Source organism: Pteronotus mesoamericanus, unplaced genomic scaffold (assembly GCF_021234165.1).
Source record: "Pteronotus mesoamericanus isolate MK-2021 breed Mesoamerican mustached bat unplaced genomic scaffold, CSHL_Meso_final contig_94, whole genome shotgun sequence".
NCBI lineage: Eukaryota > Metazoa > Chordata > Mammalia > Chiroptera > Mormoopidae > Pteronotus > Pteronotus mesoamericanus.
Window position 1 is genome coordinate 33,315,574 of NW_026555285.1, and position 19,143 is coordinate 33,334,716.

The 19,143-nt window shown below is 36.1% G+C and overlaps 1 protein-coding gene across 4 annotated transcripts in view; it reads right to left on the reverse strand.

The window, feature by feature from the left end:
• RBM26 (RNA binding motif protein 26) overlaps nt 1-19,143 on the reverse strand; it is an 85,982-nt gene that overhangs the window by 57,371 nt on the left and 9,468 nt on the right. For all 4 annotated transcript variants that reach the window (XR_008530245.1, XR_008530244.1, XR_008530243.1 and 1 more), the window contains exons 2-3: nt 1,970-2,088; nt 632-768 (exon numbers count right to left, since the gene is read on the reverse strand). Coding sequence is in view for 1 of the 4 variants with exons in the window: in XM_054586465.1 (XP_054442440.1) it covers nt 632-768; nt 1,970-2,088 (256 nt within the window). In the remaining 3 variants the exon portion in view is untranslated. The remainder of the gene's footprint in view (nt 1-631; nt 769-1,969; nt 2,089-19,143) is intronic.

Here is a 19,143-nt window from a genome sequence, read left to right on the forward strand (position 1 = left end):
CTAGAACATACTAGGCAGAAGGAACATACTAGGCAGAAAGTACTTATGTGGCCAGACCTAAATAAAAACACTGGGTACTGAACTTTAAACAAGCTTGCCTGGTTAACACACATTGTCACTATTCCTCAGGCACTGTGTGACTTCACTGGGAGACCCTGGAAACTTGCACCTGTTTCCCTCCAGACTTTATACCACACGCTTTTTTCCCTTTGCTGATTTTGCTTTGTATCTTTTTACTGCAGGAAGTCATAACTGTGGCTCTGGCCAGGTAGCTCAGCTAGTTAGAGCGTCACCCAGATATACAAAGGTTGTGAGTCTGATCCCTAGTCAGGGCACATACAAGAATCAACCAATGAATATATAAGTGGATGGAACAACAGATCAATGTTCCTCTCTCTCTCCAAAGTGCAATAAATAAAAAATTAAAAAATAATAATAGTAATAAATTTTAAAAAAAGAAACCATAACTGTGAGATTGACTATATACTGAGTCCTGTGAGTGCTCCTAGTGAAAGCACTGAGCCTGTGGACAGTATTAAACACTCCTGACACAGATACTGAAAATACAACTCAGTTTAATTATCCCTTATATGTTGTTAAAGAAAATGTAATGTTTAACACAAATCCTTACCTCTTCTTTTTTTATATCTTTTTCTTGGTGCTGAAAAAATTCTACCTTTAAGCTTCCTGACGATGGCTGCTCTGGGGGAGGTAGATAACTCTTTGTATTCACAGCATCAAAAAGTTTTTCCACAAATATCTGAGTCTCTAAAAATAAAACAAATAAACAAAAACCCCACATATTAAGAGACATTTGCTAAGATATTATTCTCCACTTAAAAGCTTCCTAACCAGTGAGCCATGGCACAAGTCCCATGCTAATACTGATCCATTCAATTTTCAGAGTGATGGGGACAGGAATGGCCAGACCTTCTGGACCAGTTGCTTCCAGCCATGACTAGTTTCCATGTACCCTACGCCGTCTGCAAATACAAATATTACCATCATCTAAATGCTGGCTAGTGAAAAAGCACTGTGCTAGACAACATTCAAAGTAGTTTCCTAAGGAGCAAGATCTTTAAATAAACAAGCATTCGATCATTTTCCTTAATCTTTAAAGAAATAAACATTAGCATGGTTTAACGGAATAAGAACGGTAATGACAAGGTTTTCTTTATAAATAAGCTATAAATATAACTGGCAATAATACTGTTTGTTCAACTTCATTACAATTAAAGCCTGTCTCTTACTGAGTTCCTCTAATACTGTGGATAATCTTTTTATTTTTTTATTTTCACTTCAATTACTATTTATTTCATGATGAATTTATTCCTGGGCCATAACTTTTAGTTTCTTCTGGAATATCTTCTTCTTCTGTGCAACTTCCTCTTCTGGTTTAGGAGCAATCTGCTCTTTTTCTGTAAGGACCATCTCAGCATGGCAGGGAGAGCTCATGGATGGGTTAATCTGCCCATGAAATCTGTAAATTCTGTGTCACATCTTGGGAGCGTTGTTCACCTGGATGTGATCAATAACCAAAGAGCTACACCTAAGCCCTTAAGTTCAGCATTAATCTCTGTATTTTTAAGCATTTGCAGCAAAAATGCAGCACTCTTTGGACTACCTACCCTATGTCGAGCCCCACTGTTTGACCTGGGCACGCCTACCAAGTCCACTATTGTAATGACAGAATGGGGCACATTGCTTCTATAAAGTGGTATCTTCAGCTATTTGGTGGCTTTTTGGATATGCACACCTTCGACGGCCTGGGCAGTTTCACAAGTGTTCTTAAAGTGAGCACAAAGATCTGAACCTCTTGATTTGCATGATTTTGTGAGGTTTTCTGTGGGTCAAGTGAAGAGCAGACCATTTTCAGAGGTTACCTCAGGCTTCTTTCAGGAAGAGCTAGATAATCTTATTTTAAATAACTTATTAAAATAAAGTAGTATTTTTGAACCAAAGATCTTACCTTTTTGAAGAAATACATCCAGTTGATCAATACATAATGCCTTTAACTCTTTTTCACTTTTGTCTTTTTTCACCAAAGCAAGAACATACTTTGCTAAGGCTGATGGATCTGCGTCACAGCTAAAGAAAAAACACAATTTGAAGGAAATTTAGCAATAAATAATTGCCCACTCTAAAACTCCAGTTACAAAATGACTTAACATAATAAGTAGTTTTATGAGTTAATATATGTAAAAGCCACCTGTTGTAGAGGGCAATAAAGAAATATAAATTCTCCTTTATATTAATATACTTTACATGATACATGTTGTTATCATTTGGTATCCTTCCAAATCTATATGAATTAAAAATTCAGTAGGCTTTATTATTATTAAAAAGAGAAATTATAACAAAGTAAAAATTTCAAAATATCAGAAACTAATATAATTGGTATGGTCTGATAAAAACACAAAAGGCTTTTTCTCCACCAAACTAGATAAATAGCCCGAAAAACACTGAAAAGGAGTGTATAAAAAGTAATGAAAAGGAGTAATAAAGAGAAACCTAAAAATACACCACTCAATATATTTTAACAACAGAAAAGTCAAGGAATGAACCCAAACATAAAGGAATCTAGATTTTATAATGGTGGCATCCAAATCAATGAGGAAGAGATGAACTATGTTACCTGTTCCTAAATTCCTGACCCATAGGAATGATATTATGAGATGATAAATTTCTGATGTGCTACTAAGTTAATTTTCACAGTAATTTGTTACTTATCATAAGACAACTTCTCTCATAGATCTACTATTAGTTTGCAAAGATACATGATTTATTTGCAAAGACTTGAAGTGGCTTATAACCTAAACAAGAAGCAAGGGAAAAAAGTCCATTTCAGTCATACATGAGAGATATTTAAAAACTTGCGTAATTTACTTCAAAATACTTACTTATACCAACAACTTAAAACAAAATACAGACAAAATAATTTATGGTGAATTGGTATTTTCATATCTATTTATAATAAGCATGGAAATACTTAGACCTGTGATATAATAAGCATGAAAAAATGGGACAGTAACTTCAGGATGTATCTACAGATATACTTATATCTGGCAATCTGGAATTACTGCATGAGAACCCATGAAACAATATTTATGCATGTCTGATAACTTGAATAAACACAATCAATTAAACATTAACCTGACTAGGCATCAATCTAAACATACTTCAGTTTACTGGAAATCACTGTGATATATAACACTATCTGTTTCATTGAAATTGCTGTTTATAACAAATTCAGAGTCTCTATATTAAATCCAAATGCTATTTTGATTCAATACTAGTTTGATTGTTGTGAATTTTCAATTTAATAATGGCTTTTCTAATAATATAACCATCACGTTACATTTCTCTAACTAAACCCCAAATCTATTACATTCCACATTAATTTTAAACAGAACACTATGAAGTTGGATTAAAATGTTAGCAACTAAAAATATACAGAAAAACTTGGTGATTTTTTATAATTACTATGGCCTATAGACTAAGTTTTACAAAACAGCAAGACCAAATTCCCAAACAATCCTTATTCAACAAGTTCTATAGGAAGCAATTTGAAAAAATCAAGAACCAATAAAAGTCACGACCACAACGAATCAACTAGTACACACTAAAAATTTAAATGCTTGAGATAGTCTGAAAGGCAGACTACTTTTTAAAATTTGTTAGACTGCAAATTACATACTACAAAGTTTATAATTTCACATTTAACAAAGTAACAGTACATTTGCATATGACAGGCCATTTTTCTTAAGTCCTATAAGACATTATTTTGTTTGTATTGCAATATTTTTGAAAATAACAAAGGCATGTATTTGCAAGTTACAGCCTACTAAAAAATAATTTGAAGTAAAAACTGGCTCAGGAAAAATACAAAGATTTATAAGAAAATATTACAAACAACTATGTGCCAACGAATTGGACAATCTGGACAAAATGGATAAATTCTTAGAAATACACAATCTTTCCAAACTTAATCAGGAAGAATCAGAGAATCTGAATAGATAACAACTAGTGAAACTGAGGCAGTAATCAAAAAGCTCCCAACAAACAAAAGTCCTGAACAGAATGGCTTCATAGGTAAATTTTTACCCAACATTTTACCTACCCTTCTCAAACTATTCCAAAAATCCAAGAGGAGGGAATACTCCCAAAGCTGATTTTACTAAGCAGGCACTATTCTAATTCCAAAATCCCATAAAGACACTGAAAAGAAAGAAAATTATACGCCACTATCCCTGATAAAATAAACATAGATGCTAAAATCCTCAACAAAATATTAGTAAATCAAATCCAGCAATACATTAAAAAGATCATACACCACCCTGACTGGCGTAGCTCAATTGGTACAGCATTGTCTCACAAAGCAAAAGGTCGCCTGTTCGATTCTTAGTGAGGATACACGCCTGGGCTGCAGGTTCAGTCCCCGGTTGGGGCATGTGCGAGAAGCAACCAATCGGATGTTTCTCACATGCATGGCTGTTTCTCCCCCTTTCTCCCTCTCTTCCCCACTCTGTACAAAAATAAATAGTAAAATCTTAAAAAAAAAAACCCAAAAATCATACATCATCATCAAGCAGGATTTATTACAGATATACAAGGTTGGTACTATATCTTCAAATCAAGAAATGTGATATGCCACATAAATAAAAAGTAGGATAAAAAACACATGATTATATCAATAAATGGAAAAAGAGTTTTTGATAAAATCCAGCACCCATGTATGATAAAAACCCCCACCAAACTGGGAATAGAGGGAATACAACTCAGCATAATAAAGCCCATATATGACAAACTCACAGTCAACATCATCCTCAATGGCAAAAACTACAAGTGTTCCCCTTAAGATGAGGAACATGACGGGGATGCCCACTTTCACCACTCTAACTCAATATAGTGCTGGAAGTTCTGGCTATACAATCAAAGAAGAAGAAGAAGAAATAAAAGACATCCAAATTGTAAAGTAAGAAATAAATATATCATTATTTCCAGATGACATGATACTGTATCTAGAGAACCCTAGAGAGTCCACCAAAAAACTACTAGAACTGATAAATGAATTCAGTAAAGTAACAGAACACAAAAAATATATCCAGAAATCATTTGAGTATTTAACTGATTTAACTTGCAATATTAATAATAATAAATCATGCTACCTGATATCAAGCTATACTTCAAGGCCACAGTAATAAAGACAGTACGGTATTAGCATAAAAAAAAAAAAACATAGAAATCAATGAAACAGAACAGAGAGCCCAGAAATAAACCCATGCCTTTAGGGTCAATTAATATTTGACGAAGGATACAAAAGCATACAATGGGGTAAAGATATCCTATTCAATAAATGGTGTCAGGAATACAGAACAATTACGTGCAAAAAAGAACCCCCACCACTTTCTTACACCATACAAGGGAACAAACTCAAAATCGATTAAAGACTTAAGTGTAAAACTTGAAACCATAAGAATCCTAGAAGAAATCATAGGCAATAAAATCTTGGACATTTCTCAGAACTGTATTTTTTCTCATAGACTCATATCTCCTTGGGCAATGGAAACAAAAGGAAAAAGAAACAAATGGGACTACATTAAACTAAAGTTTCTGCACAGCAAAGAAACCATCAACAAATTGAAAATACAACCCACTCAATGGGGGTACATATTCGCCAATGATACATCTAATAAGGGGTTAATATCCAGTATTTATAAAGAACTTACAAAACTCAACGCCAAAAAATAAATAAATAAATCCAATTTAAAAATGGGAAAAGGACCTGAATAGACACTTCTCCACAAAGAGGACATACAGACAGCCAACAAATGAAAAGATGTGCAGAGGAATGCAAATTAAAACCACAATAAGATTATCACCTCACACCTCTCAGAATAGCCATCATCGATAAATCAACAAACAGCAAGTGCTGGCAAGGAAGTAGAGAAAAGAGAACACTCATGCACTGTTGGTAGGAATGCAGCAGACTGGTGCAACCACTGTGGAAAGCAGTAAGGCATTACTTCACAAAACTAGAAATGGAACTGCCTTATGACCCAGCAATCCCACTTCGGGGAATTTATCCAAAGAAACCCGAAACACTAATTCAAAAGAATACACGTACATGCTATGTTCATGGCAGTGTTATTTACAATAGCCAAGATTTGGAAGCAGCCCAAATGCCCATTAGTAGACGAGTGGATAAAAAACGCTGTGGCACAGTTACACAATGGTACGCTACTCAGATGTGAAGAAGATAATCTTAGCTTTGGGACAGCATAATGCACCTGGAGAATATTATACTAAGTGAAATACGCCAGTCAGAGAAAGACAAGTACCATATGATTTCACTCATATGTGGAATCTAATGAACTAACATGCAAAACAGAGACAGTCTTATAGATAGCAGGCTGACAGCTGTCGGGGCAAGGTCTGGGGCGAATTGAGCAAAAAGAAGAAAAAGAAATCAAGTTATTGATACAACAGTTGTGGTGACTGATGGAAGGAGGGTAGGGTTGGTGAAGGATAAATGGTAATGGGCAGAGACATGACTTGGGATGGTAAAACACACAACACAGTGTACAGACGATGTGTTGAAGAACTATGCACCTGAAACCTGTACAATTTTGTTAACCAGCGTCATCCCAATATATTCAAATAAAAGAATCCGAACTACAAAGTTTAATAATAAACAAAATGTTATGGATCAGGAAAAGGAAAGGTGTGTTCTTTTATTTGTCTTAATTAAAAGTGCCAATGCTGCATCATATCAACAACTAGCAACGACAATCTGCTATGCAAAATTAACGATGTAAAAATATCTAAATTACCTAATAAAAAATGATATTCACATAGTAAGGGGTTGGTTATTTTAAAAAACTGTCTCCATAGCAAGCAACATTGATTGTTCATTAGGTACTTCATTGCACCGGTTTGTTATTCGAATGATACGTATCTTGTCAGAGCTAGACTTGTCAGAGTAGACCCTCTGCTCTACTGCTAGTATTCTGGAAACATGTGAAATTAAAGTGGGGCTGAAATCTTCTTTCAGATGAAGAGAGAGAAGCAAAAAAATCAGATTCTGAAAATGTGTAAGGACAAAGGACACTGAAAGAGTGGCAGACTTCATTCCCATCTTAGGCAGCATGCCAAATTCCACTGATTCTATATTCCATGAGTACTTAGCCCAGCAAAAACATGATCTGCCAATAAAGCATGATTTTAACCACAGAATAATTAATTATCCTGTGCGTGTGTGTGTTTTGTAGGTGGGGGGAGGCGACAGTGGGAGTGAGGGGGTGGGGAAAACACAAAGAAAACCAGAAACTACAAAATAAGACATGAGACATGACCTACCAACAGCATTTGTGATAGGTGCGGTGGAGGCAGAGCAACTAAGTATTTTAGTTAACAGTAAGTCAAATGAGATAAGGTGTGAAATGGCTGGGAGAAAATTTAAGACATAAAGATTCAAAAACACAGAAAATTAAGAACTAGAGAGGAAAGAGTGCAGTTTGCCTATGCAGTATGGCGTGCTACTGACTTCACTTCTAGGTGCCAACTTTTGTAAATATATAAACAAACTCAAACAAATTCTTAGAAAATGACCAGGATGGTAAATGGATGTCGTTATCAGATAGCTTACTAGTGATTCTCAGTCCGGATAATTAAAATGCCAGAGAGAACTTTGTAGGTTTTCAAGTAACTGAAGGGCTATCACAAGAAAGAATCACATTTATTCAATATATGCTTCATAGCATATACTATATTTTGCTGTGTATAACACATTCTCATGCATAAGGCATACCCACATTTTTGACCTAAACTTTCAGGAACAAAAAAGTCTTTCATTTTAATTTTTTAATTCAATTTTTTATTTATTTAGAAACAGAACTGATTATCGTATTCCAGGGTATTATTGTGCATACAGATATTACTATTGCTTTCTAGAATTACACTTTTAATGCATAAGCATAAATGAAAGAATTAAAAACATTTATATAGATATGGAATTAGCACTACCCATGTATAATGCACATCCTTATTTTTACCCCAAAAATTTGGCCAAAAACGTCCACATTATGCATGGCAAGGTACAGTAGTTAGAACGAGTAAGTGGAAGCAACAGATTTTGGCTTAAAGATAGACTTTTTTTTTTTTAATAATCAGAGGCCTCTCAAAGGCAGAATAAACTGCCTGAGGGAAAGTGAGTTCTCCATCAAGCATAGGCTAATAGTCCCTGGCAGAAAAGTACTGGATTGGATAGTAAATCCCTCACAAATCTGGAAAAGAATAATCCTTAGCTTTAATTTTGTTCATAGGACATTGTACAGATATATGAAATACAGTATTCTTTTCAATTACTGATCTATAAATATTAGTAATAAAAACATTTTAATTACATATTATAAATAAAATACACATTACATAAGACAGTTTTATCAAAAACATCAAAATCCAAAAATAGAACTTCTTACTCATCTGTGTAGCCTCTAGGCCTAACAGAGTACCTGAGACAGAATACTGAAAAGAGTATGTAAAATCTATCTCACTAGATCAATATAGTTCACTTTTGTCAGTGATCCTTTTTTAAATCTTTATAGTTCTGAGAAAAACATATCATTTATTGATTCTTATAAATATCACATTAATCTTTCAAAAGTATTTAATAAGCACCTACTATGCCAGGCACTGTTCTAGATTCTGAGGATATGAGCCTGGGGGGAAAAAAAAGTTCCTGTCCTTGGAAACTTTACATTGGGGGTGCAGGGAGGAGAAAAATAATTCATATAAACATACAATGTACTGTCATATAGGAACAAGTGGTCTAAAGAAAGATAATGCAAAGTAAAGGGATAAAGTATATAAGAGGATGAAGGAGAAAAAAAGGAAGAAAAGGAATAAATGAATATCTTAATGAATATCTTAAGACCATCAGGGAAGGACTCTGATAAAAAGACATTTAAACAGGGATCATATTTAAACATGGAATCAAAATGGAGTACAAGCAAGCATTTTGGCTACCTGGAAAAAGGACAGCCTAGGCCAAGGTGCACAAGAGAAATGGCTTGGAATGGCTGCTTACTAGATACAAGGAAAGAGTCCAGTGGGCACAGTGAGCATTCATAAACATTTGGATTTCTAATCTCTCACCTCTGTAAGGATTTAAAATCAATGGCTTCAGTGAGCTTTGACAAATTTAATGTCCAAGTGGCTATGAAGTCATTCAATCCAATGATTTTGAAGGCATAAATATAAAATTTTATCACTCTCTGAATATACTGTATTAAGGATACAGCTACTAATAATGGCCTTGAAAAGTAAGTACACGGGTGACCATCTTAGGGGGTCATTCACTTCCAGTTGTTATCTGAGGAGGGGCAAAGTGTAAACACTAAATTAGTCAGAGAAGCCAAAACAATGCAAAAAATCAATTATAAGAAAGTCTCCCCACAAGACTGAATTTTCTTAATCCTTTAAATAACACAAATCAAATCAGCACTAAAATAAAGGTTATAATTACTCTCCCTAACACATTCATTATATTTTTACTTTTTAAATTAGAATTTTCAAAATAGTAATGACAGTTAAAAAATAAAGCCAACGTCCAGTATATTTCAAAAAACTTTTGTTTTACTCAAGTTTCTTAGAGGCTTTAGAAATTCAGAAAAGATAACAGATAAAATTTAACCCAAGCTTCCATTTTCAGTAATCTTGAGAAGGAGGAGGTGGAGGTGGCAGTGGGAATTTAAATTTTAAATATGTTAACTCAGACACTTGAGAACACGAATATACACCCACATCTGTTCCTACCAAATTCTCACTTTACATTCAAGAAAAATATCTAATTTGCATTAGCCATGCTTCTATTATTCTGCACTTAGAATACCCTTTTAAAAATCCAAATTCCAGGCATAGGTAAACACAGTTCGCCTCCTTGCACAACCACATCAAAATTAGAACTAAAATATACAACCGTCACTCAGAACCATTAGAAATCAAGGTGAATGGAAGTTGGACAACTATGGAATTAAAGAAACCACATCCATTCATCCAGACTGGTAGGAGGGGCAGAGACACGGGAACAGGCTGATTCCACATCCACATGTAGTGGATAAAAATTTGGGAGGGATGAGGAGTCCCAGCCCCATACCAGGACCCCCAGCCCAGGGTGCCAGTACCAGCAAGATAAGTTCCTATAACTTCCAGCTGCAAAAACCAGTGGGGATTGAGTGGGTGGAATAAAGTGCTGGAGTCTCAAGCAGTTCCTCTTAAAAGAACTCATACATGGACTCCTCTGAGCTCCAGCGCGCGGCTGGGCAGGGGGGGGGGGGGCAGTGTCAAGGGCACCAGTAGCATAAGGGGAGGAATTGAAGTATCTGGCATCAAAGCAAAATCTGGGGGACATCTTTTTCATAGACAGGGGGTGGGCAGAGGTATATGTCCCTTTTCTGAACTCTCCCCCCAACAGACTCACAGAGCCAGCAGGCAAGTGGCATATCTGAGACTCCATCAACCTGGCTAACACTGTTTGCCCCAGCCTGGAGATCCCCTGAGGCTCCATCTCACCCAACTTACAGGCCCACTCAACTGATAGCAGTGGCTTTTCCATATGAATGGTTGACCTTGGCTCATGCTTCACAACTTCCTAAATCCTTTCAAATAAGCAACAGTTCGCCTTAGCTAGCCCCACCTCTTCCTATGTGGCCTCAGGGCTAGCACTAGCAGCAGCCAGCCCAGATTCACAGCTTGGCTTCACCTCGGAATCTCTAACTCCAGCATGAGTAGCAGCCATCTCAGAATGCTTCACAGTTCATGCAGGATGGCCTGGGCAAAAAACAGGTGACAGTTGAACTTGGCATGTACCACCCAGGTAACCATAGTGCCAGCTCACCCAGTGGACAGCTACAGACCACATCGGAGCACCATTACCCTGCCCCTGTATAGCTGATCCTACACAAAGGGCAGAGGCTGGTGGTCAGTGGTCACAGCAAATCCTTGGAGCTGACTGGCCTGCATAAATCCCTCCCATTGATCTGCCAACAGCAATCAAGGCTCAACTACAAGAGGAGGATGTACTCAGCCCACAAGAAGGGCACACCTCCAGTACCCAGCATGGGTGATAGGGGAGGCTGTGCTACTGGACCCTACAGGACACCTACATTAGGCCACATTACCATGACAGGGAGTCACAGCAGCTCTACCTAATACATAGACATATAAACAGAGGAAGGATGTCAAAATGAAGACACAAAGACACATGGCCCAAATGAAAGAACAGACCAAAAATCCAGAAAAAGAACTAATCAAAATAAAGATAAGCAATCAATCAGATGTAAAATCCAAAACACTGGTTATGAGGATACTCAAGGAACTTAGTGAGGACTTCAGCAGCATAAAAAAGATCCAGTCAGAAATGAAGGAGACACAAATTGAAATAAAAAACAATTTACAAGAAAACAACTGTAGAGTTGATGAAGCCAAAAATCAGGGTAATGATTTGGACATAAGGAAGCAAAAAACAAACGACTGGAACAACAAGAAAAAAAAAGAATCCAAAGAAACAAGGCTAGTGTAAGCAGCCTCTGGGACAACTTCAAGAGGCCCAACACTCGCAACACAGGGGTGTCAGAAGGAGAAGAAAAAGAGAAAGAAATTGAAAATCTATTTGAAAAATATAATGAAAGAAAACTTCCCTAATTTGGTGAAGGAAATGACATGCAAGTCAAAAAGCAGAGAGAGTTCCAAACAAGATGAATGCAAAGAGGTCCACTCCAAGACACATGATAATGAAAATGCCAAAGGTTAAAGATAAAGAAAGACTCTTAAAAGCAGCAAAAGAAAAGCAGTTAGTTACCACCAGGGGAGTTCCCATAAGACTGTCAGTTGATTTCTCAGAAGAAACTTTTCAGGTTAAACAAGATTTGCAATAAATATTTAAAGTCATGAAAAGCAGGAACCTACAGCCAAGACTGTTCTATCCAGCAAAGCTATCATTTACTATCAAAGGACAGATAAAGAGCTTCCCAGACAAGGAAAAAACTAAAGGAGTTCATCATCACCAAACTATTACTATATGAAATGTTAAAGGGACTTATTTAAGAAAAAGCAAATATAAACTATGAACAATAAAATGGCAATAAATACATATTTATCAACAATTGAACCTAAAAAACAAACTAAGCAAAGAAGAACAAAGACAGAATCATGGATATGGAAAGCATTTTGATAGTTGTCAGATAGGAGAGGGGTGTAGGGGATGGGTGAAGATATGAGGAGATTAAGAAGTACGAATAAGCAGTTACAGAAAAGCTGTGGGAATATAAAATACAGTGTAGGAAATGGAATAACCAAAAAACTTATACACATGACTCATGGCCAAGAACAACAGTGGGGTGACTGCCTGAGAGAGTCAGGGTTGCTGGGTGAAGGAGGGCAAAGGGGAGAAACTGGGACAGCTGTAATAGCATAATCAATAAAATATAATTAAAAATAAATAAAAATTGAAAACATAAAAAAACCAAATTCCATTTGCAACAAATATAACACATACATTGAAAAACTTAACTAGTGTAGTTTATTACATAACTTCATTCAATTCCAATAAGGAGGCAAAAATAAGTTATTTGTATATAGCAATTAGTTATAGCAAACGTTACAAACTGAGAATAATCACACACACTTAACTTAATAAATTCACCACCATAAAATAAGCATATCGAACCCATGAGCATCACACAAATCACCATTAAAAAAACTTATCACAATACATGTAATTATAACTGAAAACTCTTCAGTTCCTTTATTTCCCTATATTTTGAACCCAAGAAACAGCAGTGATTCCTTCTTACCCTGAGAACAGTGGTTCTCAAAACTTTTTGGTCTCAGGATCCCTTTACACTTTTAAAATTATAGAGAACTCCAAGGAGCTTTTATTTAAAAGAATGATATCTATCAATATTTACCATATTAAGGATTGAAACTGGGAAATTTAAAAATTGTTAATTTTTAATAATAATAAATCCACTATACTTTAACTATTTCCCCTTTGAAGGGGGGATAATCAAAAAGAGGTATTTATTGGTACAAATAAGTGGAAAGTCCAATGGTAGAGCCATCTTTAGGCAGAGGTGAACCCAGGAGTTCAAATACTGGAACCAGGTCCCTCTTCTTTCCATCTGCTTTCCCTTAATTTATTTTTAGGCAGGCCTTCTGCATATGGCAATACAGATGGTCCACAGTAGTTCCAGGCTTACATTATTCTGACAGCTAGTGAAGACAAAGAAAAGGGCCTGCCCTTCTCTCCACCTGTAACATACAGGTCCTTAAAAATGACTCATCTTCCCCAGCATGGACCATATCCCCACTGCAGGGCAAGGATGGCCAGAGCTCCATGACTGATAATCTCACCTGAAACTAAACACCCTGTTTTTTAAATTTAAAAAATGTGTATTTTCACCAAGAAAATGAATTTTTTGTGAGAAGACTAACAATTTGTCGCCTTTTTTCTTTCTTTTTTGCAAACACCATTAATGTCTGGCTTAGCAGACAGACTAATTCTCATATCTATTTTTACATTCTACTGTTGTGATATGCTGTTTTGGTTGAAATATATGAAGAAATCTGGTCTCACAAAGATACATAGTTGGAAAAGTGGGGACTTCACAAATCCAATGAAATATGAAAGGGTCTCAGGAAAGCCCGAAGTTCTTATACCACACCTGAGAACCAGTTTTAAAAATTTAGAAGATGTTTATTAGGTGTCTAATTCAAAAGCAAAGTCAATCTTCATCTTCTCAAAGATAATACCTAATAATTAGATTGTAAAATTATGCTATTGAGTACAAACAGCATACTCCAAATGGCAAACTGAGCAGATAGGTGTGGTTATAGTATCATACCACAGGACTCTCTTAAGGAAAAGTGAGACTGCCAATGAAATGCTGATAGGGCAGCCGACAACTAAACCATGTATTTTTTTTTTAAAGATTTTATTTATTTTTTTAGAGAGAGGGAAAGGAAGGGAGAAAGAGAGGGAGAAAAAGATCAACGTGTGGTTGCCTCTAGCAAAACCCCAACTTGCAGAACAAGCCTGCAACCCAGGCATGTGCCCTTACTTGGAATTGAACCAGAGATCCTTTGGTTTGCAAGCCAGCACTCAATCCCCTGAGCCACACCAGCCAGGGCCAAAACCCTATAGTTAGTATATGTTTTACATTCCAATTCGTAACTGAGGAGTTGAGTTCTTTGGGAAAGGACTCTGCCTTCCAAAGGCTACCCCCCATCAGTTACTCATGTGGCTTCACATTCTACTTAGTTACCAAACAGATTAAAGAATGAAATACAATAAAACTTAAAACTTACAAGACACCCAAATCTTCCTTCCTCACTTTAGAACTGGTGTTAAAATCTGGTTACTATGTTTTAAGTACTGTTCCCCTTTCAAATCTACTAATCCTCTTAGCCAAACTGTCAGCCTTTCCTTGAAACAGTCTGGTATTGGGGATGGGGGGGGGCCACAAAAAACAACCAAACATTTGACTGAACTGCAAAAACCCAGGGGTTTTCAGATTTCTAGTAGTGTCATTTTACTTTATTTACTAGTTATATAATCCTGGGTTTCCATTTTCTTTCTTTCTAAGCTTCAACTTTCTCATTTTTAAAACAAAGGTACTGAGCCATATGGTCTGAAAAAGTTGATCATTTTAAGGAATAAAATGCTAAGCTTTCACCAGCATTGCACTCCCTTCCTCTCATTTCAAGGAACTTTTAGTTAACTGAACTTTAAAATAATTATGTATGTAACAAAAATTGTTTTTCCTTTAGGTCTTTTTCAAGAGCCATAAAATACTCTTTTCCGAATATTAAAGAGCACATCTTAAACCTTTAGGAGAAATAAATAGTAATTAAATTTTAAGAAGAAACATTTTATATACTTTTCCTAAATTGCCAGACCTTGAGATCTCTAATATTTCTACCACTGTTAAATGATTACTCTTCATGTGCATGTCTGTTTCCAAGATAGGGATTCCACCACAACTATGTCCATGTTTTCCCCAGACTCAACCACAAGGTATTACAAAGTATCTACTAATTATCACATTATATAAGGGCATACTAAATCAGGGGGCATACCAACCAAAACTCACAAAAACCAAACAAACAAAAGAAAAACCCCTCTCAGTTTAGGTCAAACCCAACTATGGCAAACATAAAAGTTCAATTTTAAAAAGTCTAAGATACAAAAACAAAAATCAATGAAAAATGTCTGCAGCATTTTGACAAATCTTTCCTAGTTACACCTTCCTCTTACATCCTGACTGCTGAGATGGCCCTGATATAGATTCAGTACATATGTCCCCAAAATATTACCTCCCCTTTTCCCATCTCCTGCCAATGTCCAGTCCAAATTCAGGCATTTCACAGCTCATTCTTAAAACAAGGATTAAAAAAAACCCATCCACTAACAAATCTTTCTCGTCCCCAAAATGCTACTATCTAATCAAACCTCTTACACCATAGTATCATTCTTAAAAAGACACCTGATCAAGTTACTCCCTTGCTTTAATAATCTTCCCCACTATCCACAACCAAGTCCCCATAATGCCCAAACACTTTGACATGGCAATAAAACTACTTTTTTTTAATGTAATACCAACAATAATGAGCTGGATTCAAAAAACTCTTCCTGTCCATAATGAAGTCATAATTCCTCAGAAAATTTTACTGTTCCTCCAAGTTTTGATTATTCAATGTAATCAGAAGCTTCAAAACTTAATACAATCCAGACTGGTCACTATAAGTTTATGAAACAGGTTTCAAAATTAAACCAATCTTTTTCATAATCTACCTGTTATAAGCTAACTTTTTAAAGAGGTAAAATAAGTACATGAGATATCATCAAGGAAAATAATATAAACAGGTAACAGCCACACTGACAATTTCTTATAAAATACACCCAAAAAAGTCCTAGGTCATAGGGCTAAAAGTACTTGCGGCACTTAAAAGTATATTACAGATGTCAGCATCATGGCAGGCTGACTATTCTCCATTTCGCTCCCCTTTGATTTAAACTAAGCAGACATCCTTAACTGAAAAAGAAAAAAGAAAAAAAGCCTCTGCCCAACTATCAGGATACCCAAGAAATCCATCCATCTGAATGGCCTGAAAGTTGGGGGGATAGGGCCACAGACAAGCAGGGAGCTGGTCACTATGGCAAAGAAGGTGCTGGCCAGTACAGCAGCAAGCCAGAACCACCTTTCCGGAAGCAAGGTGGAGAGTGAAGGCTGTGAGTGGGGGTCTGCAAAGGCCGTGAGTACTACAGCTGAAGGGACCAGTTGCTCTCCCTGAAGAGAGACTGCACCGACTAGGGGAAGGAAAAGGGAAGTACGCAAAGAGAACTGAAGTCTTCCCACTGCCTGTCTCATGAGGTAAGATGGCCACCCAGGGAAATCTGGGACCCTCCACTTGATGATACCCTACTAGGTTGTGGGCACATCCAAAGCCCCAAATGCTAAGGACACACCTCCCCAGGTTTTACCACCACTCTTTGCCTATTTTTTAATGCCCACACTCCCAAACTTTGCAGCAAGTCAGCTCCAGTAAAAAAAAAAAAGAAAGAAAAAAAGAAAAAGAAAAAAACAAAAACAAAAAATGTGTGCTATAGCGCCACGTTCTAGAAAACAAAATGCTCCTAACTACCAACTTGGACTGTTAGAACTAAGGAAAGTGCCATTTTCTAGGACAGACCACATATTAGGACACAAAACAACTCTCAATAAATTTAAGAAGAATGAAATACTACCAAGTAAGCATTTTCTCCTACCATAATGCTATGACTAGAAATCAATCACAGGAAGAAAACTGAAAAAACACACAAAGACATGGAGGCTAAATAACATATTACTAAACAACGAATAGGTTAACAATGAGATCAAAGAAGAACTTAGAAAGATACCTTGAAACAAATGAAAATGAGAACACAGCAATCCAAAATCTGGGGGACACAGAGAAAGCAGTCCTAAGGAAATTTATAGGCCTATTTTAAGAAAGAAGGAAAAGATCAAATAATCTAACTTTACACTTAAAGAAACTTGAAAAAGAACAACAAACAAAACCCGAAGTGAGTAAAAGTTAAGGAAATAATAAAGATCAGAGCAGAAATAAACAAAAGAGAGTGTAAAAAAAAAATACAAAATGTCAACGACTCCAAGAGCTGGTTCTTTGAAGAGATACCAAGAATGACAAACCTTCAACCAGGCTGAAGAAAAAAAGAGAGGACCCAAATAAATCCAGAAATGAAAGAGAAGTAACTGACACCTCAGAAATACGAAGGATTTTAATAAAGTATTACAAACAACTATATGCCAACAAATTGGACAATTTGAACAAAATGGATAAATTCCTAGAAACATACAATCTTCCAAAATTAAATCAGGAAAAATCAGAGAATCTGAACAGATTACAAGTAGTGTAACTGAAGCAGTAATCAAAACGCTCCCAAATCAACCAACCCATGGACCAAACGCTTCACAGGTGAATTTTACCAAACATTCTGAGAACTAACACCTCTCCTTCTAAAACTACTCCAAAAAATTCAAGAGGAGGGAAGACTTCCAAGCTCAGTGTATGAGGCCAGCATTATCCTAAGTCCCAAAACCAGATAAGGGCACTACAAAGAAAGAAAATTACAGGCCAATATCCCTGATGAACAGAGCTGCTAAACTACTCAACAAAATAGCAGCAAACCAAATACAGCAGTACATTAAAAAGATCATACACCATGATCAAGTAGGATTTATTGCTGGGATGCAAGGTTGGTACTATATACACAAGTCAATAAACATGACACACTGCATAAACAAAACGATGGATAAAAAACACGTGATCACATCGATGGATAAAGAAAAAGCTTTTGACAAAATCCAGCACCCATTTATGATAAAAAACACCAGCAAACTGGGAATAGGAGAAACATACCTCAGCATAATAATAAAGGCAATATATGACAAACTCACAGCCAACATCATCCTCAGTGGGCAAAAACTACAGGCGTTCCCTTTAAGATCAGGAACAAGACAGGGATGCCTGCTTTCACCACTCTTATTCAACATAGTGCTGGAAGTCCTAGCTATGCAATCAAACAAAAATAAAAGACATCCAAATTGTAAAGTAATAAACCTATCACTATTTCCAGATGACATGATACTGTGTATAGAGAACCCTAAAGAGCCCACCAAAAAAACTATTACAACTGATAAATAAATTCAGTAAAATAATAAGACACAAAATATATATCCTAAAATCAGTTGTGTATTGATTGATTTAATATGCAATATTTCTTAAAGATTTTATTTTCAGACAGAGGGGAATGGAAGGAGAAAGAGAGGGAGAGAAACGTCAATGTGTGGTTGCCTCTTATGCACCCCCTACAGGGAACCTGGCCCACAACCCGAGCATGTTTCCTGACTGGGAATCAAACCAGGGACCCTTTGGTTCGCAGGCCAGTGCTTAATCCACTGAGCCACACCAGCCAGGGGTAATATGCAATATTAATAATAATAAACTATCAGAAAGGGAAACTAAAAAAAAAAAATCCCATTCAAAATTGCTTCAGAAAGAATAAAATACTTAGGAATAAATTTAATCAAAGATGTAAAGAATCTGTACTCAGAAAATTATAAGACACAAGACAGAAAGTGAAGAAGATACAAACAAGTGGAAACATATACCATGTTCATGGATAAGAAAAATTAGCACCATTAAAGTGTCCATACTACCCAAAGCAATCTATAGTATCAATGCAATTCCTATCAAGATACCAATGGTGCATTCCACAGAACTAGAACATTCCAAAGATTTACATGGAATCACAAAAGATCCCAAATAGCAAGAGCAATCTTGTGAAAGAAGAACAGAGTTGGAGGAATCATGCTACCTGATATCAAGCTATACTTCAAGGCCACAGTAATAAAGACAGTACGGTATTAGCATAAAAAAAAAAAAAAACATAGAAATCAATGAAACAGAACAGAGAGCCCAGAAATAAACCCATGCCTTTAGGGTCAATTAATATTTGACGAAGGATACAAAAGCATACAATGGGGTAAAGATATCCTATTCAATAAATGGTGTCAGGAA